This window comes from Mustela erminea, chromosome 8, assembly GCF_009829155.1.
Source record: "Mustela erminea isolate mMusErm1 chromosome 8, mMusErm1.Pri, whole genome shotgun sequence".
Lineage (NCBI taxonomy): Eukaryota > Metazoa > Chordata > Mammalia > Carnivora > Mustelidae > Mustela > Mustela erminea.
Window position 1 is genome coordinate 61,054,468 of NC_045621.1, and position 23,673 is coordinate 61,078,140.

Genomic DNA, 23,673 nt, shown 5'->3' on the forward strand with positions numbered 1-23,673 from the left:
TCCTCAAGCTGTTTACAAGAAAACTGTTGTGGTCAAGCTAACAAACTCACTAAACTTTTTATAGGATCACATGATTGTTTTGAGTGATTTTATGAAAAAGGAGGAAAATGAATGCAAACTAAAATTTTAGAGCCCTAGTACCATGTGTCTTTCAACACATCCAAAATGTATTTTAATCCCCATTTTATTGGCAAAGGAACCGAGGCTCTGAGAGGTTAACTAGCTTGCCAAAGGTTACTCAATAAGAAAATGGCACATCTTTGATACAGACCCGAGTCTATATGACAAAGTCAGTACAGGCAGAATGTTATATTTTAAAATTTTCTGGAAAACTAATCTCTAAAGAAAGTCTTCCACATGGAACATGCTAAAATCATATGTATTTGAATGGATGAATTACAGTAGCAAGATACCAAGAATAATCTTGGAGAAGTTGTTTCATCTCTCATTCTCTCGGTTTTTGTTTTTTATATCTGATAAGGACAAAGAAAGTACTATTTCTTACACAGAGCTCTTATAAAGACAAAATGCTCTAACATACTTAACATAAAACCCAGCATCTAAATAAGAATTTAATAAATATTGGTCAAATTTTATATTATTACTCTCGCTATCATATGTAAAATTAAAAAGAGTCTTTAGCGCCTGCTGGGTCATCAACTGAGCATTCTCTGAAGAAGTTATTGGGTCTGTCTTATCCCCTGTCCTAAAAGAGACTCTGAAATATAGTAAGTGCTCAAAAATTACTGAAATAAATCGTCTAACAATTTTCCATTCATTTTTATCTCAATGTCTAAGTAATGATACACAGTATCCCTTTTGCTGATCTTTCTTTTTCCCACAACAATGCCTTGAATCAAAAGTTTTCAGAAGACAAAAGATCCTTCACAGGAAGGCCTACGTGGTTAAACAGAAAGAAATAAACGCAGTGGAATCCAGAACTTACACGTATCACAGAAAGGAAAACTAGGCAGACTTGCGTACAAAATATACCTCAATTCATATACCTCAACTTCTCCAATTGAAAGTAAATCCACTCCCAACTCTAGAAAAACGGATAAATTCTCACTGTTCTCGGAAATCCACCACTCTTCAATAGGCCTCTTAATTACCAGTTCAGTCATACAGTGAAGAAAGAAATACCTAAATGAATTAATTCTTTGTGTTTGTCCATTGCTGACTATATATTATATAAATATTTTGGAGTCAATATTTACATTTTTAACTTCTCTTATTTATAGTTCAACTTGATAAGTTAATATACTTTGTTGACATCTTAAGCATCTACAGGCTGATAATTTGAAGAAAGGTACACATTGAAACCACTTTTTCTACTATGAGCTGATCTTGAAGCTAACCTTGATTTGACCTCTGTACAGGAAGGTGGGGTCAGAAATGCATACTTTCCCATGCTCCTGTAAAGCAGGAGAATACAGTGATGAAGAATGTTGGCTTTGGAATCAGGCAGACCTCCCAGGAAAACCTCTATTCCCTGATTAATCTCAGTTAAGAAAACTGCCTGAGCCTCAGAGTTTCCTCCTATATAAAGAGATAAAACATGAACCCCATGGTGGTGTTAGAGAGGCTGAGTTAGTGATAAGGATTATGATTTTCAAACAATTTTGAAACAAAGCATTACAATTACCCTAGTTAAATGTCCATGGGGAGTATTCTTTCCCAAATCATACCTCTTCACACAGCCCCTAGCATTCTTCCAGATTCGTCTATCTGACATATATACCTGAGGGAGAGGAGGAAAAAGAAACGGTGGTTTTCCCCACTGCAATCCCTCTATGCCTAAACTAGGTTTCTTAGACCACCAAAATCCTAATATGGACAAAACAACTACGAAAAACCCATTACACAGGACAAAATAACATGAACAAATGATAAAAGAACTCAATAAAGTAGCAAATGCTACCATGGACAAAAAGATGAATGTATCTTGCTCTAAGAATCTTACAACTTAGGGGTGCCTGGGTGGCTCAGTGGCTTAAGCCTCTGCCTTTGGCTCAGGTCATGATCTCAGGGTCCTGGAATGAAGCCCCACATTGGGCTCTCTGCTCAGCGGGGAGTCTGCTTCCCCCTCTCTCTGCCTGCCTCTCTGCCTACTTGTGATCTCTCTCTCTTTCTGTCAAATAAATAAATAAAATCTTTAAAAAAAGAAAAAAGAATCTTACAACTTAGTGAGGAAAACAAGCTTATAAACAAAACACAAATAGAAGACAGAAAGGTACTACTTGCTCTGACAGACTTAGAGGTAAAGTACTATGAAAGCAAAAGGGAAGAGGAAATAAATCTGGCTTGAGGATCTGTAAAAGCTTCAAGGAAAAGGTGGAATTTGGAATTGGGCCTTGAAAAATGTGGGGATTCCTTTGGGCAGTGAGTTGGGCCAGTAGAATTCCACACTGAAGAAACTCTAACCAGAAACAAGGAGGCTGAAACGCTCCAGTATGCAGAAGAGTCACAGTCCACCTCCCAAGTCTGAAAAGAATTAGGTGGAGAGAGACAGTGGGAGATGAGGCCAGAAAGGAAAGTTAGAATGAGGCAACCACGCCTTCCCAACGCCTACTCCAGAGTCTGGCCTTTACTACACAGGCAAAAAGAACTTTATGGAGAAACGAGGGGCGCTGATAGGAACTGGCTCATGGTTTGAAAATACTGTAGCATATTAAATCTTAAGAAAATAAAAATTAGGAGCAAGAAGGAACTATCAAAATAGCCCAAGACGAAACTAGAACATCAAGAAATGGAAATTAAAAAGAACACTAGATTGTAAGAGCACACAGGATTAAGCAATTTATAATCCTTATAATATACAAATACGTTTCTTCTACTCAGGGTAAAAGTGAATAATATGCAGAGTTGGGATTTAGGGATAAAAAGGGCTGACTAGGATGTGCGGCCTGAAGTCAAGATAACTCCCCCAGATCTGCTAAATACAGGTTTGAGCATCTGTATTATAATAAAGGGATACCACCTGGTAAATGAAACACAAGAGCCAAGGTCTCGAGGCACTTGTGCTATGTGTAGAAGTTAGGCTGGGGATGCGGTCAATGTTTGGGGGGCAGGGCAGGGGGAACACTGGTCTAATTCATAGCAGGCTCACAGCTGGTTACGGAGGCCACAGAAATCCAGGCTCCATAAGGAAAAAATGAGCTCGCCAGGGAGTCAGGACCCAGCCAAATTGCCTCAAGTTCAGGGCAGGGCTCCAGTGACCCAAAACCTCTATGTGCTCCGTGAGGAAGACCTGGTCTCTGGACACTGAAAGTACACTTAACGGTGGAGATTCAGGTAACAAGAATAACTCCAGGCCCTGACACCGGTAGAAGAGGCTTTGTTTAATTCAACCAATTTTTGAAACCATAGCTTGAAAGTCTTCAATACTGAGAAAAGGCTGAATAAGACCTAAACTAAAATTGTGTTATAGGGGTGCCTGGATGGCTCAATGAGTTAAGCATCAGCCTTCAGCTCAGGTCATGATGCCAGGGTCCTGGGATGGAGTCCCATATCAGGTTGCTCACTCAGTGGGGAGCCTGCTTCTCCCTCTCCCTCTGCCTGCCACTCCCCCTGCTTGTGAGCTCTCTCTCTCTGACAAATAAATAAAACTTTAAAATAAATAAGTAAAATTGTGTTATATGAGCATGAATTTGTATCACAATGTTTTCTAAACTCATCTAAATCCCTTATCTAATGTAAGTGTAACAGCAAACATTATTTTAAAAAAAAAGACCTAGCACCAACTAAGATATAATACTTTTACCTTATCCAAAAACAAGACAAAATATTAAACAAAAAGTCTTTCAGTCCACCATAATCTTAGGAGAACTTGAACAATCAGGCCCAGTTTCACCTGTAGCCTCACCCATCTCTGCTCAGCCTTATGCTGTACTTACACGGGACTATTCCACATTCTCTAACACTCAGGGTACTCTGGTCTGTTTATGTCTTCCTATACAATATCCATCTTCCTTTTCTGGCTTGGTAATGTCCATTCATCTTTCAAGTCACCTATACCGTAAGAACCCTTAGTGCCTTTAAGCAGAACTCATCACCGAGTAAGTTCTTACAGCATTTTCTACATACCTCTTCTGTGGTAGATCTTCAAAATCAGCTCAAGAGTTCCCTCTTCCAAGAAACTCTGGGGCTCTTGCAGATATCCATGTCTGCCTTTATTCCTAGCCTTGCCATAAACTCTATCACATCACTTGGCTATTTCTACCACCCAATGGTTTATACAGCTCAAGAGCCATAGCTAAAACTTATATTCAGCATTTTACGGCCTCTACTTAGCCCACGCTCAGGAATAAAGTAATTTACTGATGTTGAGTAAATTAACATTCTTCCAATTTCCCAGTGACTGATAAGGGTCTATGTATTTACTTTTGTGTATTAATCGTTACCATTTGAATGAAAATATTTATTCTTATTTCACTTGTGTATTCTAGTTATCCCTCCTCCAATTTCTTAGAAACTTGCTATGACAGAGATTTTAAAACTAGAGAAATAGGTCAGAATTTTATTTTATTCAATGTAACTGCAGGACTATAATAATTTAATCCCACACATATCGCTAAAATGAAATTCAGGGATTTCAGTAACAGTGGCCTACTGTGTCTGCCCACTTAGAAAGTGCCAGTCTTGAACAAGACAGAGTGTTTATCCTCATCACCCCAGAGCAGGCATTTTTATGCCCTCCTGGGCATCCACCCATTATCTAGAACCCGGCAAAACCAGCAATACCCCTTATTTTCCAGGCTTTCCCTTCTTCCCCTACATACTAGCCCTATTACCTAAAACTCATGTTGTACACTACTGCAGCCCTCAATAGAAAGCAATCTGATAACAATAGCTACTCATGGTCTATACCTTCTGTTTATGATACAGATAATTCTCACAATAGCCCATATTACAGCTGAGGATATCCAGACTTAAATATACAAGTCACTTACTCAAAACTATACCTGAATTGGGATGCCTGGGTGGCTCAGTTGGTTAAGCGGCTGCCTTCGGCTCAGGTCATGATCCCAGGGTCCTGGGATCGAGTCCCACATCAGGCTCCTTGCTGGGCAGGGAGCCTGCTTCTTCCTCTGCCTCTGCCTGTCTGTCTGCCTGTGCTCGCTCGCTCGCTCTCCCTCTGTCTCTGACAAATAAATAAATAAAATCTTCAAAAACAAAAAAACACTACACCTGCATAAAGACCTAAAGTGAGATTGCAGACTATGCGACTACAAAGCTGTTCTCTGTGACTACTCCAGTGGTCCTCAATCTTTCCCATGCATCAGAATTACTTAGAGGGCATATTAAAACAGATTGCTGGGCTCCATCCTCCCACTTTCCCATTAAGCAGGTGGGGGGGGGGGGGCTGAAAATCTGCATTTCTAACACGTTCCCAATTGATATTGATCAGGGACCCACTGACTATATTACCATAACAATGTAAATCACTTTATTGAAGACATCTGGATAATTCAGTAGCCCTCAAGATGATTTGCTCTTGACATAGGATATGCCTTCATAAGCTTCAAATAGAAAAATCCTCCTTCCTAATAGTAGATGTCTTCCTAACAGTAAAATCTCGTGTTCTGTGAGAGAGGTGAGACAGAAAGGGAAGAAATTAGTACTGGGGACATGTTCTTGAATGAGAAGATTCAAAAAAGGGTAGTTACAATAGCAATTCCCTAGAAATTTATGTGGAAGCTGAATGCAAGTAGTCAATTCTCATTTCCAATTCTAACTTCAATGTGAAGAAACAAATGTCAGACAGCAGCCAGGAGAATTTCTAAAAAGAACATTGGCCATTATGACTTACTCTACCAGATCATTAAAACATATTATAGAAACACCACAAGCAAAACATTTTGATAGAAAAGCAGACTAATCAATGGAATGGAATGCAATGCTCACTAGCACATGAATAAAAATAGGTTTAATACATAAGGATGCCATCTCAAATCAGTGGGGAAAAAGACAAACTGTTCAATAGATTATGTTGAGGAAATTTTTTTTTTTTAATTTAGACTCTACCTCTTATCACAAAAGAATAAACTTCAGTTTGTTTCTGTCAAATATTTAATCTATCATAAATTTAAGATGAGACTTTTTTTTAAGATTTTATTTATTTATTTGACAGAGAGAGAGCACGAAAGCAGGGAAGTAGGAGAGGGAGAAGCAGGCTTCTTGCTGAGCAGGAAACCCAATGAGGGACTTGATCCCAGAACCCTGGGATCATGACCTAAGCTGAAGGCAGATGCTTAACCGACTGAGTCACCCAGGCACCCCTAAGGTAAGAGAATATTTTAAAGACTTAACATACATGCATTTCTAAACAAAGCAAAGGAAAACACATAGAATTGTCTCTAATATAAAACTAGAACGCTAAAAATGCTTCCATAAACAAAGCTGCATGACAAATGATAAAACTGGGGAATATTTAGAATGCAAGACACAAAAGATTTTACATACTTAGTGTAAAATACATATTAAGAGCTTCTACAAAATAAGTAAGAGGAAAATAGAAACACAAAAGCATGAAGTGAATTTTTAAAAGAAAAGCAAATGAAAAGTAAACATTTGAAAAGTTTCTCAAACTCAGTAATGATCTAGAAAAATAAAAATTTAAAATAATCCTAATCATTTTCCTATATCAGACTGGAAACCATCAAGGTTGACAACATAGAAATTCTTTTTAATCAAACTGGAAAAACTGGAAAAATGCAATGAATGCTCAGCAGTGTCAGGAAATGTGCCAAAATGTCAAACACAAAGTGCATTTTAAGTAGAGAAGGAAACAAATTGTTCAGACACTTGATATATTTCTATTGTGTATAATCCTGAGGACAGGTTTTCATTGACTCTCATTTAAAGTGTGTCCTTCACTTTCAAAAATGGAAGATTTAGAAAGGTTTTTGTTTAGTTATTTCAGAGATAGGTAGGTATGGAGGGGTGGGGGTGGGTAGGAACTGCTAGTTTTGCCCTTAGATTTTTTTTTTTTTTCTTTTAACTATGAACTCTCTCCCTATTTGGAACAATCTAGTGCAAAGAACAAGATACTGTTATTTTCATTAAATATACAAGTAATGTCTGGGAACTCAATGATGCTTGACAAATCTTTAAAATTGTCTGCATCTCTGAAATCACAAAATGGTAATGTGTGACAAGTCTTCATACTGTTCAAATAGCAGCCAGTCTCAGTAAGAATGCTTGTATTTATTGGAAAATGCACACCAGTTCAAAATGTGATTATAGTGGGCTACCCTCTTCTTTGATCACAGATTCCTTCTCTATGACCTTGACAGTTCTCACCAATTTTCAATAGTTTATGACCAGTGATAACCTGATTAGAATACCTTAAATAGGAAAAATGCAGCTCTTTACTTCTTTATGACCAAAGTAATAATCTGTGTTTCTTTGGAAATGGCATTAACAATTTTTAATTGAATGCGTATCCATGTGGAAATGAATCCGGCATGACAAGAATATGGCACCAACAAGCTCCCTGAGAAAGAACACCTTCATGCTGATGTCGCTTCACACTCCACAACCAAGAGAATGTGTGCGGTCAAAAGAACTAACCTCATCAAGAATTTAGACAGGAAATGCTAACGTATTCAAACGGACTCACTTTGTTTTAAGACATGTAAAATCAACAAACAAGGCATAAGCCGGTCTCATCTTAGATACCATTTTTAATATAAAGGGGCTGATTATGGTTTACAGATCTGGGAAGTATGTGACCAACAGTGGGAGGTTCTAGGCCTGTACTCTGCTGCTTCAGTTTCCTGAAAAAGGAATGGAGTCTGACCTGCGGATAGGGAAGCTACAAAATAAAAACCTTGTCTTCTTATACATGAGGGGACTGTCTTGTAGGCTCAAAGATAAAGTCTTTTCATTAGGAACCACTGCCCATGATAGACTTAGTTGGTTCTTTTTTCTTTTTTTTTTTTCCTGGAGGAGAAAGGGATGAAGGTTTACAATAAATACATTGTGTGCTCATTATCTCCACATCTACCAGGTAGAGCCTTTTCTAGTGACTGTAAAGGGCCAGAAAGTCTGCTTAGAAAGAATCACATTCTAAGAACTGATGAGTTACAAAACAGCATTATTTATATTTGGGAAGCAATGATCCGTAATCAAATATTAACCACTACTTTACTGAATAAAAACTGAGAGTGGGCAGCTTAAACCAAACTTATAAACTTTCATATGCTGATGTTCAAAAATGTTAATAATTGAGCTATAGACATTTAATTGTGAAATTAATATCATAGGTAAGGAGTTGTATTAGTCAGTATTTCATGGTTTTACATATAAATACATCCAATTAATCCCAGGCACGAGTCTATGATAGGTATACTCATTTTCAGATGAATGAATGAATGGATGGATGGATGGATGGGCAAACAAGCAGATATACAGAAGTTAGTTTGTCCAAATTTTCCTAACTATTCAGTGGGTGAGCCAGGATTGAACACCAGGTCTCCCTGAAATGCCAAGCTTATAACCCCAAGACACTCTCGGAATGCCTCTGATTTGTTACTTCACACAGACAACTTACTACTTAAGGCAACAAAGGTGACTGCCGGAGTCTGGTCAAACCAAGAACAAGCTCCATGGTCCCCTGACATCAAACTGGCAGCTCTGTCCCATGCCTGCTGAGCCAGGGGCCTGGGAGCCCCAGCCACGAAAGGAATAGGCCAGAACCACCTCTCGCTGCCATAGCAATGATCTTCAGGCCTCCTGGGTTGTTGGATACTCCCTTTAGGAATTTTCCTTTTGGCATCTCACTGGACCTTGCAATCCACTGCCCTAGTGAGGGCAGCATTCTTCAGTCTCACAATAATCATCCCAGGCTGAGAAAGACAGTTTTGACACTTGGTTCTGGCTAAGTAAAGTCAGTGCTAACAACTTCCCAAAGTCCAATGAGAAGAATTAATCTTAGGGGAAAGTGTTGAGGGGGTGGAGAAAGGGCGCAATCATATTTACAACTTCTATATTTGCATAAAGATTCTGAAAAGGTTCATTAGGCATTTGAAAAACCAAACATGATGTTAACCAAGGGGGGAAGAAAAAGGAAAAAAAAAAAAAAAAACCTCAACACTGCATAGTAATTGGCATTTCAGAGATTTGGACTTTCCTTATTTTAAAACAGAGAGAGTATTGTTTACACTGCCTTGGAAGTTGTTCAAAGATGTGTATTTTTAATAAGACTGAATCATGTTTTCAATCCAGACAAAGTGATTTTATTCCATGATACATTTTCCATGTACCATATAGTAATATTTTCAATACAATTAGCTGCCAGTGCCCAGCCTAGTGGGCACCTGACACATAGTAAGCTTTCAATAAATATCTGCTGAATGAAAACAAAACAAAATTAATGAGCTGTTGATACTTTCTGGATGATGCTTTATTCTTGTTATACTTAGTTACCTATTTAGTAGTTTCAAACCCAATCCTCCATGACTAATTCAAACACCCCTCTCAAAATCCATACCTGTCCTAAAGCTCAGCTTCTTCATCCTTCAGTGGAGCCCAAGATTTCCAGCCCTCATCCTCCCTGACCACAGCAAAAATTAATAACCAGAACTCTCCTCGTATCCAAACTTCCCCAGTACTGTTGGCAAAAGACCAAGCCTAGCCCAGGGACCACACAGACTGTATTTGAAAAAATGTGTACAGTACTTCCAAACCAAGCAGGTAATTACACACACAAACACCCAACCTCCCAGCTTACTCTAATAACTGACTACAAATGGTCCCTGACTTTCAGTGGTTTGATTTACAATTTTCCAACTATGACGGTACAGAAGCAATATACACTTAGAAACCATATTTTGAATTCTGAATTTGGATCTTCTCCCAGGCTACAGGTTCAAGTACAGACTACACTTGAAGCCCAAGAAGCGATAACAGTATGCAGGTATAGAGATACTCTCTAGTGACGTGGGGCAGGGACAACACAGGTCCCAATGGCCACATGATCGCCACTGTAAACGACTGATACACTTAACAACCATCGTGTTGCTCACTTTCAGTACATAATTCAATATGTTACATGAGAGGGGGCCTCGGTTGAGCGTCTGCCTTCAGCTCAGGTCATGATCTCAGGGTCCTGGGATCAAGCCGGCATCAGGCTCCCTGCTAAGTGGGGGGCTTGCTTCTCCCTTTCCCTGTGCTGTGACCCTTGTCTGTGCTTGCTCTCCTCTGTCAAATAAATAAGTACAACCTTTTAAAAATATGTTACATGAGATATTCAATGCTTTATTATAAAATTGGCTTTGTATTAGATGATTTTGCCCAACTGTAAGCTAATATAAGTGTTCTGAGCACCTTTGAGGTAAGCTAGACTAAGCTATGATATTCAATAAGTCAGCTGTATTAAATGCATTTTTGACGTCCTAGATTTTCAATTTATGGTGGGTTTATTGGGACATAACCCCATCCTAAGTCTAAAAAAAATCTGTATTTCTCTCTCCCTCTAAGAATGTCCTTTCTTTGGCATGTCTTCCCCTGATGGCAAGTCACAGGACCTTCCACACAGATTTCTCCGAAACTTGGAAAAGCTTTCAGTTTCTAACTATAAAAAACTCTAGGGCTGGTTTCCTCACTGCTGCAGAATTGATAGTCTTTCCGTTCTGGGATTATATTCACCCAAATCTAAAACTTACACCCTCTCATGCACAGTTAATAATTTCACTGGAAATAACCCAAATGTCTAACACTAACAGGTAAAATTTTTTTTTAAAGAATGTAAATACACACACAGGCAAACAAAGGTTTTGTTGCACAACTATTTCAAAAAGCAATTTTTTAAAAGATTTTATTTATTGATTTGACAAAGAGATCACAAGTAGACAGAGAGGCAGGCGGGGTTGGGGTAGGGGGACAGAGGAGAGCAGGCTCCCCGCGGAGCAGAGAGCCTGATGTAGGGCTTGGATCCCAGGGCCCTGAGATCATGACCTGAGCTGAAGGCAGAGGCTTAACCCGCTGAGGTACCCAGGCACTTCTCAAAAAGCAATTTTTAAAAAGATGAATTTATTTTAGAGAGAGAACATGAGCAAGCATGAGTTGGGGGAAGGGTGCAGGGAGAGGAGAGAGAAATCTCAAGCAGACTCCCTGCTGAGGACAAAGCCCAGTGACAGCAAAACCAAGAGTCAGATTCTTCACCAACCCATGTGCCCCACAAAAAAAGCATTTTTAAATGCATTTCAAATAACTGAAATAACTTATAATCCTGAAGAAAAATATGAAACTAATACACACGGTTAAAAATCTAAACATTGAGAAGTCTAGAAGGATGCATTCTATCCATAGCATTACCTAAACTTTATCTGAAAGAACACTGGTTTTAAGAGGTAAGTCACTGTTCTTCTGAAAAACAGATTTGGAAAATGTTACTTTCTTTTTTTCTTTTTTTTTTTTTTTAAGATTTTTTTTTTTTATTTATTTGTCAGAGAGAGAGAGAGAGTGAACACAGGCAGACAGAATGGCAGGCAGAGGCAGAGGGAGAAGCAGACTCCCTGCCAAGCAAGGAGCCTGATGTGGGACTCGATCCCAGGACGCTGGGATCATGACCTGAGCCGAAGGCAGCTGCTTAACCAACTGAGCCACCCAGGCGTCCCGGAAAATGTTACTTTCAATGTTTTCATGTTGGAAGTCCATTCTGTATATTCTATTAAAATCCCTGAGAAGACTTTAAAAGAAGAAAACAGACTGTGTTTCACTCATACAATCACAAAATTATTTGACCATGGAAGCTGTTCTTACAGGAAACAAGTTGACTTGTATCTTATTCAGAAGGCAGCTTGGAAGGGCACCCGGGTGGCACAGTAGGTTAAGCCTTGGATTCATAATTTCAACTAAGGTCATGACCTCAAGCCTCCCAGCAGGCTCCAGATGATGGAAGTGGAGACTACTTGAGATTCTCTCTCTCCCTCTGCCCCTCCCTGTGTGCAGTCATGCCCTCTCTCTCTTAAAAAAAAAAAAAAAGAAAAGAAGAAGAAGAAAAGAAGAAGGTGACAGCGACAACACCTTGGGAAATGCTAAAATTCAAATCATGATAACAATTGTTATCTCTCCAGGTAGCCTCAAGAATGATGATTTTTCTTTACATATTCCTATTGCTGTTAAATATTCTATAATAAGCATATCAATTTTGTAATCAGAAAAAAAATCAGCAAAAAAGTGTTTAGTCCCCATTTACTGTCACTCCTACTATTATTTATTTTATTGCCTTTGCCACCACTGGCCATTCTAGGGGGAAAGGGTGGGGAAAAGGAGAACAGATGCAAAGTGGTCTAACCAAATGGATTTTAAATGACATTTGGGTTCCACTCAGATCTGCCACTGCCTGGCTGTGTGACCCTGGACAAATTACACTGGAAGCCTCAGTTCCTTTTCTACACAATCTGGACAACAACTACATCTACTTTACAGAGTGATTAATGACTATTAAATGCACTAGCACCTGTCATGCACTTGACATAGTACCTGGTGAACAGTCAGTATTCAGTAAGTGCTCATGCTTGTATAACCAGTCCTATAAGCCACTGCCCATTGTTCCTAAACTACTATAATCCTGATCCTTTTAATTAGTGGAAATCTGATTTTTAAAATATTTGTTCAAACCCTTAAGTAACTAAGGTTCTATATTATTTTACATACTGTCTTATAAAACACATTATTTAAAAGAAAATTTACTGGGAATACCTTAATGCTCAAGAAACTTTCCAAGTGCAGAATCTATACATAAGTATAATTCATTCTGCCTAAAATTTTTCATTATACTTACTAAGAAAAGATCTTAATTATGTTAAGAAATTCTGAATAGTCTTGGGGTGCCTGGGTGGCTCAGTGGGTTGAGCCTCTGCCTCGGGCTCGGCTCATGATCTTGAGCCCTGCATTGGGCTCTCTCTCAGTGGGGAGCTTGCTTCCCCCTCTCTCTCTGACTGCTGCTCTGCCTGCTTATGATCTCTCTCTCTCTCTCTCTGTCTAATAAACAAATAAAATCTTAAAAAAAAAAAAAAAGAAATTCTGAATAGTCTTTTTTGACATCCAAACTTACCTGCAAGAATATGAAAAGTACTCTTGTATTACCAAAAAAAGCAAACCCAGAAAAACATTAATAAGATTACTTAATTGTATTTGTTCTAATAAAGGGTTTTAGACAAGAGCATGCAGGGTTAACATATTAGCATAACATGCTAATATGCTGCCACCAGAACCTGAAGAGTTACAGCTTTATACAATCTAGAACAAATGTTGCCCATTAGCCTACCACCCTAAATGATATAGTCACTGTCGTCACTATGTTAAAAGAAAAAAAATTCTTCAATATGTGAGAGCCTATGTTTAGAATAGCATCTCAAATTCCCATTCCCTCTTTTGAATGATGTTCTTGTATATAACATTACAACAGAAAAATTTCAGTCACTACGTATCATTCCTAACAAAATCAAAGAAATACAGTTTGAGTTACTTTCATCTTACAGAGAAGAAAAGTAAAATACTAAAATATGAGGCAATTCCCACAATGGCAAAGAGAAGAAACAATCAGAATTGCAATCACCGTGGTAACATATTCCTAACCTCAGAGGGAACAATTTTCTCCTCTAAAAATTGTGATTTTCATTAAGATTTGTACCCATTTTATATTCAGTGTTCCAAGAATAACTTTCCTGCACCTGGCACAGAGACTTTCATGGGGGACTGATGAAGAAAACCAACCCCATCTTCCATTTCCTGGGAGAGAAAAATGAGAACAGACATGTTCTCTCGCTCCTTGGTTTCCATTTAGTACAGTAACAATGTCCGCACAACAAGAAGCTGTTTCCTAAAAACAGGTAATGTTTATAATTTAACAAGCAAAAACTGAAAGCCTGATTTGTGCTGGTGTTAATTCCACACTTTCATGCTCTGTAATTATCTTCTTCCACCACAGAGGAAATGGAGGCCCAATGAGGGAAAGAAAGTACCCAGACAACAGGTGGCAGAACAGAGATCAGGCCCTAAACCTTCCATCACCAAGTTCATTCTGCAACAGTGTTATTCTGGCTTCAGAGTGTTATTCTGGCTTCTGGATGGACCAGTTTTATTTGAAACCAAAAATAATGCTGGTAAATTCCTGAGAGCCAGGTGCACCGGTTCACCACAGTGGACAACTATAAAGTAGACTGCAGAGTTAAATGGAGAGAAGTAGCCTCGCTTAAAATGCTTTATGCAATGCCGTACATCTGGACATACATTAAACTTTTACTTTTTCAAGGTTTTGGTTTGGTTTTTTCTTCTGATGAGCTCTGGCTTAGAACTTCATTTGAAGACCATGTAAAATGTCGACTTGCTTTCAAAAACGTTCTTAGAAAAATAAAAAGAGCAAACTTGTTTTCTACTGTAATATTTGCAGTTTTGTACACATCTTGAAATATAACTTTCAAAAACATTGGGGAGAAACAGCACTCATACTGATTTTTCAACAATTTAATTTCTTCCACTCATGATATGTTTAAATTCTCAAACCCTTCTTTCATGAGCTGGCAGGAAACACCCTTTATTATTTGTTCTTATTCTTTAGCTACTATTGTTCACATCAAAAGGCTAATTGCTTACACCAGTAAAATAAGTGAATCAAAATAACAAGGCTCTTGACACTCTAGACTTTCTATTGTCAAGATTTTAGAATCTTGACACAAATTAGTGGAATTCTTATGCACTGATTAATCATGTAATTAATGACTAATTGCTTCATTCTCAAAACCTATATTCTATAAATCAAATGTTACTCTATCATTATTTAAATAGGGATATTTAGGCTGTAAATAAACATTGAGTACTTATGTCCTGTTAAACAATCTTCCCCATGATGGCAAAATACTTAGTTTTGTCTAAGTTTGAGATGGAAACATTACTCAGAATTTTCACTTATACTGCTAATGGAATATATATTTCTCTTATAAACACCACTGCAAGGCATAATGCTAAAAGATACTATCAGACTAACAATGGAATTTTGTAATAGAATCCTAAGAGGTTTACAAAAGCTCTTTAAATTGTGTAGCATTTGATGGTGGTTTAACAATTCATTTTGACTAACAGCTGCAAAAACTAACGTTAAATACTCAGTTTGACGCTTTCTGTAACTAAGCTTTTACCTCTCTAGTGAACAAGTAATCCACTGGTCTTCATCCCCAACACTGACCTCTTGCTCAGGTTCACACAACTTTAAATAATACCTATCCGATAATTCATCATTAGGTGTCTAGGTACATGTAGGAAATTAAATTAAAAACCAGCAGTATACACAAAAGAAGCCCAGAACGTGGCCTCTGCCTTCTAGGTTTTCACAATCTTGTTAGCTTAATTAAACATACCAGGAAAGTGTATTAGCTGAGTAAACTGTAAACTGTGTAAAGAATGCTAAAATGACCACGTAGTACTAGCAAAGAGTGGTGGTAGGAGGAATAAATCCATCAACAGTGGATTAGTTATGTAAGTCATATTTCATCCCTACAAAGACACAGTACACACCAGGGAGAAAAAACAGAGCTATTTATGTAGTTAAATGGAATAATTACCAAGTTATATGATTAAGTAAAAAAAGCAAGGTACAAAGCAGCACGGTGTATAAGAAACAATATGCACACATGCATTCGTTTGCTCCTGAGTGTAAGGAGATGCCCTCTCCCATATGGTAGCCAATAATTATATAAGGCTTTTCAGCACTGGATATGTGGCTAGTGTGATTAAGAATTTAAATTTCAATTTTATATAACTAAATTTCAAAACTGACTCAGTGCAAAATATTTTGTTAAAGACAACATGTGTGTTTTATAGAACCAGAATCATGTTAACTTTGTCTCGTGTAATATACCATTTAAACTGAATTTTTTAATGTAGTGTTTAAAAATTTTTAAACTGTATTTGTGGTTCCCATTATATTTCCATTGGACAGCACTGGTAAACAGTATCCTACCAGGATTCAAAAGAACTAGGGACACGGATTGCCTTAGAAAACCTAGATGCCAGGAACCAAGTCACTAGACAGAGATCTCTCACTACTTGGTCATTTTTCTCTTGAATTTTGTGCCATTTGGATATACTGCCTATTAAAAAATAATAAGTAAGTGCTGTGACCTACAAACACCAGTGTAAAGAATGACTGTCATCAGAATAATTATCAATGATATTTTGCATGGAATCTCTCCCCCCAAAAGCATATATGGTACTTTTGAAGAGGTTATACATGGTCTTTGGCAGAAAATGCTCTTTGGTAATCTAAGCTCACAGAACTGTTTCACAAACTAACAGAATCGGAGTTACCAAATGAGCCCAAGAGATTAAAGACTTCAAGCCTCAAACTGCTTAAACTAGCAAAACCACTGCCTTTTCTTTCACCACCAGAGACTGTTCTATTCTTCATTTTTCCACTCATCAAACATACTGTCCATTTTCTTGTTCCCTTCTTCATCTATATCCCCAAATAAAAACTTAATTATCTCTACATTTCCATTTAGCACTGAGTGTATCTACTTGGCTAAGCAAAGAAGGGGGTAAAAACTAGGAAATAGTCCCCTTCACAACCCAAAAATTTTAATTTTTTTCCATGAAGCAGTAATGTAAAAACATAAGCAGATCACAAAGGGCTCAAGTAAATGAGTACTATATACAACTGAGTTACACTTAATATACTGAAATATAAAATGAAAAATGAGATTGCATATATACAGGGTATTAGTTCTTTCAAATTTCCCCATCTTATTTTAAAACCCAATACTTGAGAAATTTTTTCTGCTTTGACATAGCTGATTTTTTTTTTAAGATTTTATTTATTTATTTGAGAGAGAGAGAGCACACAAGAGCAGGATGAGGGGCAAAGGGAGAAGCTGACTCCCCACTGTGCTGGGAGCCTGATGTGGGTTCAATGATGCTTAACCTACTGAGCCACCCTGACAAGCTCACTTTAGAGCTTAAAATGCATATATCAATGAAAACTGCGTTTTGGGGGGTTGTTTTTTGTTTGTTTGTTTTTGTTTTTGTCTTTTTTTTTTTACTCTTTGAATGAAAACTGGTTTTAATTATCAGTGTTAAGTTTAAGGGAGAAAGCCACCATTCTCAATTGCAAAGCACAACTCTTCTTTTCTCACACCTCAAGTATGTCTGACATAGGGCTTCATTCATTTTGAGGAAATTCTCCTAAAAGAATGTGTGCAAGAGCATCCACAACTCAGCCCAAGAAAGACAGGTTCCTCACCAGTCACACATATCACACACCAGAATGACTCATCAGCACAATAAGTAGAGGCTTTGACTAAGTTTGATTCAGAGAGCAAGGCATTCTGGATAGCTTTTAACTATTAAAACAAAATGGCCAAATGCTAGAATTTTTAAAAACTGCTTCTTGACTGGAAATCTTATGAAATTCCCTGTGAAGATCAACAGACGGTAAAAGATGGAATTAAATAGCCATCACGGTACTGCTCCCCTGCCTCCCAGGCTGTGTATACCTTCAGCACAAACAATCATTTCTTAGTATCCCAATGCTGATACCAACAGTGTTTTTGTGTTCAAACCACTCTAATTATCTGTAGGGTTCAGACACCTTGTCTCTACCTTGCTTAAATTTTTCTAATCCAAATCCATGATATTCAAATATTCATCACCACCAACATGATGTGTTTAATATCTGGAAGAATAAAAAAAATGGATTTGGTTTACCAAAAATTATAGCAAATATCCCTTGAACACCTTCAGATAACTTTTAGAACTGCCATTAATTTGAATTTATATAATCTGCTTAGTGTCCTAAATCCCTATGATTCACAAAAACATGAAAATCGAAAGTGGTGCATCCCCAACATATATATGAAATCCTGAATATGATTAGAAAAACTCTAAGGATGCCTGAGTGGCTAACTCAGCTGCCTGTGGCTTAGGTCAAGGTCCCAGGGTCCTGGGATGGAGCCCAACATTGGGCTCCCTGATCAGCAGGGAGCCTGCTTCTCCCTCTCCCGCTGTGGCTCCCCCTGCTTTGTTGTGTCAAATAAAAAAAACAAAATATAAAAAAAAAACAAATAAAAACAAAAGAAGAAAGAAAGAAAGAGAAAAGAGAAAGAAAAACCCTAAAAACGCAATTAGTAAATTCAAGTATATACCACTTACAGCTACCAAGTTAATTGAAAACATGTTCCTAGGCTTCACAAGCATACCAACACAAACTTCAGAACTAAATTTTCTTAGCATCATCTAAGAATGAATTTCCTATGTTCCTTTCTACATACACACAGCATCACAGACAATTAGACATAAGGTAGACATTGCTCCTTTCAGACAAGGTTGCATTTCAAAAATGATATATGGTAAACTGGAGTAAATTACAGGTTGGAATAAGTTCTAGATAAAAATTTGTCCCAATTAAAATGTGAGGTGAAGGGGCGCCTGAGTAGCTCAGTCATTAAGCATCTGCCTTCCACTAAGGTCACGATCCCAGGTCCTGGGATGGAGCCCCGCATTGGGTTCTTTGCTCAACAGGAAGACTGCTTCTTCCTCTCCCCCCACCACGCCCCCCCCACTTGTTTACCCTCTCTCCCAGTGTCTCTCTTTGTCAAATAAATAAATAAAATCTTTTTAAAATATATGACGGGAAAATCAGTCTATTTCTCCTTTCAGATCATTCATGTTTGTCTTTCAAAAGAAGTCATATCTAACTTTCCTGCAGGGGGAAATGTTCACAGATAATAAAACTATCATGGTAAAACCTGCCCTCTTTCAGAGAAAGAGAAAACTGCAGAAGGCTGGTAGCATGGGATCATAACAGAAAATTTAAAAATTAGTTTATTTTCATATGCTAAAATTCTTTTTTCTGCTACCTCCAGCTTTGCTCTCCTAAAGGAGAGCAAAAAGATTTTCTTTGAAATTAAAGCATTTAGCTGCTTTCTGGGAATGGATATCTTAAATAAAAGTTAAAGACTGGAAGAAACCATGCCCGTAATCTAGTAGGCACTTAACTCGGGAGTTTTGCTATCAGCAAAAGATCCAGTCGTGGATATCCGAGAATATAGGGGCTGCCTTAAGATCATGAGGTCCTTTAAGACATTCACCCTGTCTCTTTCCTAATTCTATTAAAGCAATGATACTTGACTGGCAGGCACAAAAGAACAAGAAACAAAGGGTTGCTCCTCTCTCTGACACTTCCACTTTAGCACAAAGGAAATAATTAATTCAGCAGCTCTTATAATTATCTTGACCACTGTTGACTTAATTTGGCCTAGAAATTACAGCAGGTCCATTAAACATGGGAATGGTAGGGTGGTAGCCATGTTCCAATTTAGCAACTCAATTTCCTGTTTTTCCAGCAGTTCTGATACACAACTGTAGCAGCTATTAAAATTCTGGCTCCTGTCACCACTACTCCCCTTGGGGTCATCTCATACTTCCTCACTTCCATTTCTCCAGAAATAATAGCATGTGTGCACGTATGTAAGAGAGATGAAAACCTTCAAGGCCTGGTGATAAATGTCCCATTTAGGTTTCAGCATCTTAACTCTACTTCCTTATAAGTATATCTTGGTATAGGTGCTGAAACTGTAACTTAGGCTACAAAGTGAAATGGTATATTAAATTTTTAAAAGTAGGGTGGAATGCATGCTTTCATGTTAATCCTCCAAATTAATCACATTGAAAAACAATGCACTTTTCCCAATGACACTACCATTTAAAAAATATATTCTGATGTCACTGGCGTTCAACCGTGTTTAAAGTCAGCCTACACGCTAAAGAGAAAATCAGAATCATTATGGGCACATCATGACCCTAACTGTTATAATTCAGGTGCTTTTTCAACCTCAAAGGGTTGCCCCTGAACCACTTTGGTTATTTTCAAAAGTCAGCCCCCCCCCCCATGGCATTTCACTCTTAATTCCGTTCAAAGTAATTTTCTGCAAGTCTGAGGCAATTACAAAAAAATAAAAAATAAACCTCTCTCCTATTAACCAGACAGCTGTAGTCCCCGTTTTCCACGGTTTCGCTTTGGGCAGTTTGGGTTGCCCGCAGTCAGCAGACGATTCCCCTTCCGAGGGCTCGTCATAGGGCCAGGTGTAGCCACACAGCCAGCATCACACGGCCTGCATCAAGCACCTCGCTTCACCTCCTCAGGGGGGCACTCTGTCATCTCACGTCATCACCGGAAGGGATAGGTGCCTCGTTGGCGCAGTAGGTAGCGCGTCAGTCTCATAATCACCGGAAGGGTGAGTACAGTCCTGTACTGGGGGAGGGTGGGGCGGGGAATAGTGAGTGCATGCGTGAACACACCCGGGAGTGAGAGAGACCAACCACATCCACATAACTTTTATTACATATAATTCGGTGTCTTTCTCCATCGGATGGGGACCCCCAAATGTCAGGGGAGGACCAAGCGGAAGCCAGTGGCAGGAGGGTGGTGGAAGAATTCACCTGAAGCAGAACAAAGGAGGGAGCAAGTTTTATGGAATAGGGTTGGCCCCAGGACCAGAGGAGAGACTGCAAGGAGGCAATGGGCGGGGCCTGCTTTTAAAGAGGGAAAGTGAGGAAGTCTGGGGATGTATGGAATTTTCCCTTTTGGGTAACTATGCCAGTTTATAAGTAGCCCACTGGTTAGTTAGGGCCTATGGACATTTGGGGGGCAGGGGGTGTCACCTGATGGGCCTGTATTTATCCAAGCGGTCTCTGTGGACCCTCTGTACATTCCATTGCTCCAACCTGTTGCCCCAAAGTGACCTCTACATGTAACTTTAAATTGTTATGGCTATTCTGTTTTATGATCAGTTATGTGGTTAATCTCTTACTGTGCCTACCTTATAAATGAAACTTTATCACAGGTGTGTATGCATGGTGGAATATGGTATGTATAGAAGGTTCAGTACTTTCCCCAGTTTCAGGCATCCACTGCAGGCTGGCACATATGGCACATGCCCCCCCCCCATAAAGGGGTGGGGGAGGAAGACTACGGTACTTTCTAATTGTGTGCATTATCTCTGAAGCTCTCATTTCAGTGGGCAAAGTGTTTCTAACAGGGAGAGAACGAGAGTAACTAGGGAGAATTAAAATGAGGGATTCTGAGGCAGTGCCGTGTCCCCCCCTCCCCCAGGTTCTCTAGCACCTCCATTCTCTCCACCTCATAACCACAACCCTGAAAGCCTTAAGGGGGCTCTGTTTTTTCTCTGAAGAGTAGGCGTTAAGAAACCGACCTGATTCGGTAGTACATGTGTTCTCTTCCCACCAAATTTCTGAAGGCTTGTTTCTGAGCAATTTCCCTCAGCTATATAGCATGAAAAACACAAATGTAATCAGGATATTGCCCAACACAGGGCACAACACATATTCGAAACCCAAATACCTTAATTTATTGCCAATGAAACCTGGAAATTCTGACCTTAGTAAGGATTTATCATGATGTAAAATATATTAAAACTTACAGATAGTACCAAGTTTTTAGCTGTCTAGGAGCTGAGCTGAATAGACTTTTTCTCCTGCCATGGCATTCTTTGCTGTCTTAATACTGACATGACCATCCCAATTAAAGTACTTACTCTGTCAAATTACTCCACATTTTCACTCTTCAGCTTTTTTCTTAAGTCTAAACCCATTTAAATAGTTTTAACTTATTTACATTTATGAACACTGTGAACCTAAGCTATATGAAAATAATAATACATTACCCCAAGCTCACTCTAGCATTTCTCTAAAGACTAGTCAGTCTTTGAGAAGCTTTTCCAAGGGATTCATTCCTCAGATATGAAGTTTATATGCAAAACTGAAGACATTTGGCCCTTTATAAATAGTCCTGGGAAACTTCTTTCTCCCATACTTTTAGTTTATTTTTACTGTAACAGATGGGGGAAAAATTTAGGAAAGCAGTCTTTAAAAAAAAAAAAAAAGAGCCTTACAACAACTATCATACTAATGTTAGAACACTGAAAACTTACAGATATGAAGTATCTTTAACAACAACAAAAACACTTGCTGGAAGTTATAAAGGCAGTTTGACTTAACTCATAATGTAGGTATGGACTCAAAGACCTAGAAAGCAACTCCTTCAACTTTGCTCCTAAACATCTAACTATGTATTAGTCATTTTTCATGAAAGTGTCTTCAGCACATGAAAGAGAAGTTTAGGACTTCTCTTTAAAATATATTCCAATATCATATGTTAAAATTCTGTAGTGCTTGCCAAAGGACCATGCCTGTCTTCATTTTAAAAAAAATCAATCACTAATCACCATTCTGCAAAATTTCTTACTGTAAGATATATTTTGTTACATGCAAACAGAACATTAATCATTTTCTTCCAATTTAAGTTTAATACTTAGAAGTCCTCCTGCCAGGGGCACCTGAGTGGCTCGGTTGTTAAGTGTCTGCCTCTGGCTGAGTTGTGACCCTGTGTCGAGTCCTACATTGGGCTCTCTCCTCAGCAGGGAGCATGCTGTTCCCTCACCCTCTCCCCCTGCTTGTGCTGTCTATCTCTTTCTCTCTCTGTCAAATAAATAAAATCTTAAAAAACAAAAAAAGTCCTCCTGCCAGTAAATAAATTTGAATAATCACTACTTCATTTATCAATTTCATAAGTTAGGCCAAGAGGGTCTGCAAACTTTACTAAGACTACAAGGTAAATATTTTTAGCTTTGCAGGCCATATGATCTCTGTCTGGACCATTCTGCTACGACTGGAAAGCAGTCACATAATATGTAAATGAGTGGGTATTGCTGTGTGCCAATAAAACTCTACAGAAACAGAGGATAAGAGATTAATATCCAGAATATGTACAAAACTCCTAACATTCAACAACCAAAAAAGCAAACCCAACTAAAAATAGGCAAAGAACTTACATAGACATTTCTCAAAAGAAGATATGCAAATAAACAATAAGGACATGAAATGACACTCAGCATCAGTAGTCATTAGGAAAATGCAAATCAAAACTACAATGAGATACCACCTCACACTCATTAGAATGGCTACTATTAAAAAGAAAGAAAAGAAAAGAAAAGAAAAGAAACAGAAACCAACAAGGACTCTTGTCCACAGTTGTTGGGAATAGCATCACCAATATGGGAAAGACTACGATCGCCCTCAAAAAATTAAAAATAGAATTACCATTTGATCCAGCAATTCTACTTCAAAAGAATTGAAAGCAGGCTCTTAAAAAGATATTTGTACTATGGTGAGTGCTGTGAAGTATGTAAACCTGGCGATACACAGACCTGCACCCCTGGGGCTAATAATACATTATATGTCTATAAAAAATAAAATTATGAAAAAAATAAATAAATAAAATTTTTTAAAATAGATATTTGTATACTATGTTCCTAGCAGCAATATTCACAATAGCTAAAATAAGGAAGCAACCCAGTGTCCATCCACAGAGAAATGGCTAAGCAACATGTAGGCTATTATTCAGCCCTAAAAAAGGAAATTTTGATATATGATACAATATGGATGAACTGTGAAATAATTATACTAAGTGAAATAGGCCAGTCACAAAAATATATATACTTTTTGCTTCCACTTATACAAACTACTTAGAGCGGTCAAAATCACAGAAAATGGTGGCCACCAGAGTACGTGACAGAGAGGAGTGGGAGCTATGTTCAATGGGTATGAAGTTTCAGTTCTGTAAGATGAAGAGAGTTCTGGAAACGGATG

At 38.3% G+C, this 23,673-nt stretch overlaps 1 protein-coding gene across 8 annotated transcripts in view; it reads right to left on the reverse strand.

The window, feature by feature from the left end:
• The window catches only part of COBLL1 (cordon-bleu WH2 repeat protein like 1), a 171,702-nt gene that overhangs the window by 142,179 nt on the left and 5,850 nt on the right, over window positions 1-23,673 (reverse strand). Inside the window, exon 1 of one of the 8 annotated variants that reach the window (XM_032355781.1) lies at window positions 5,449-6,071. The exons of the other annotated variants lie outside the window; for them this stretch is intronic. Within the exon in view, the coding sequence (XP_032211672.1) occupies window positions 5,449-5,462 (14 nt within the window). The 5' untranslated portion in view covers window positions 5,463-6,071. Of the gene's footprint in view, window positions 1-5,448; window positions 6,072-23,673 lie in introns of those variants that run through there. 8 annotated transcript variants of the gene reach the window in all.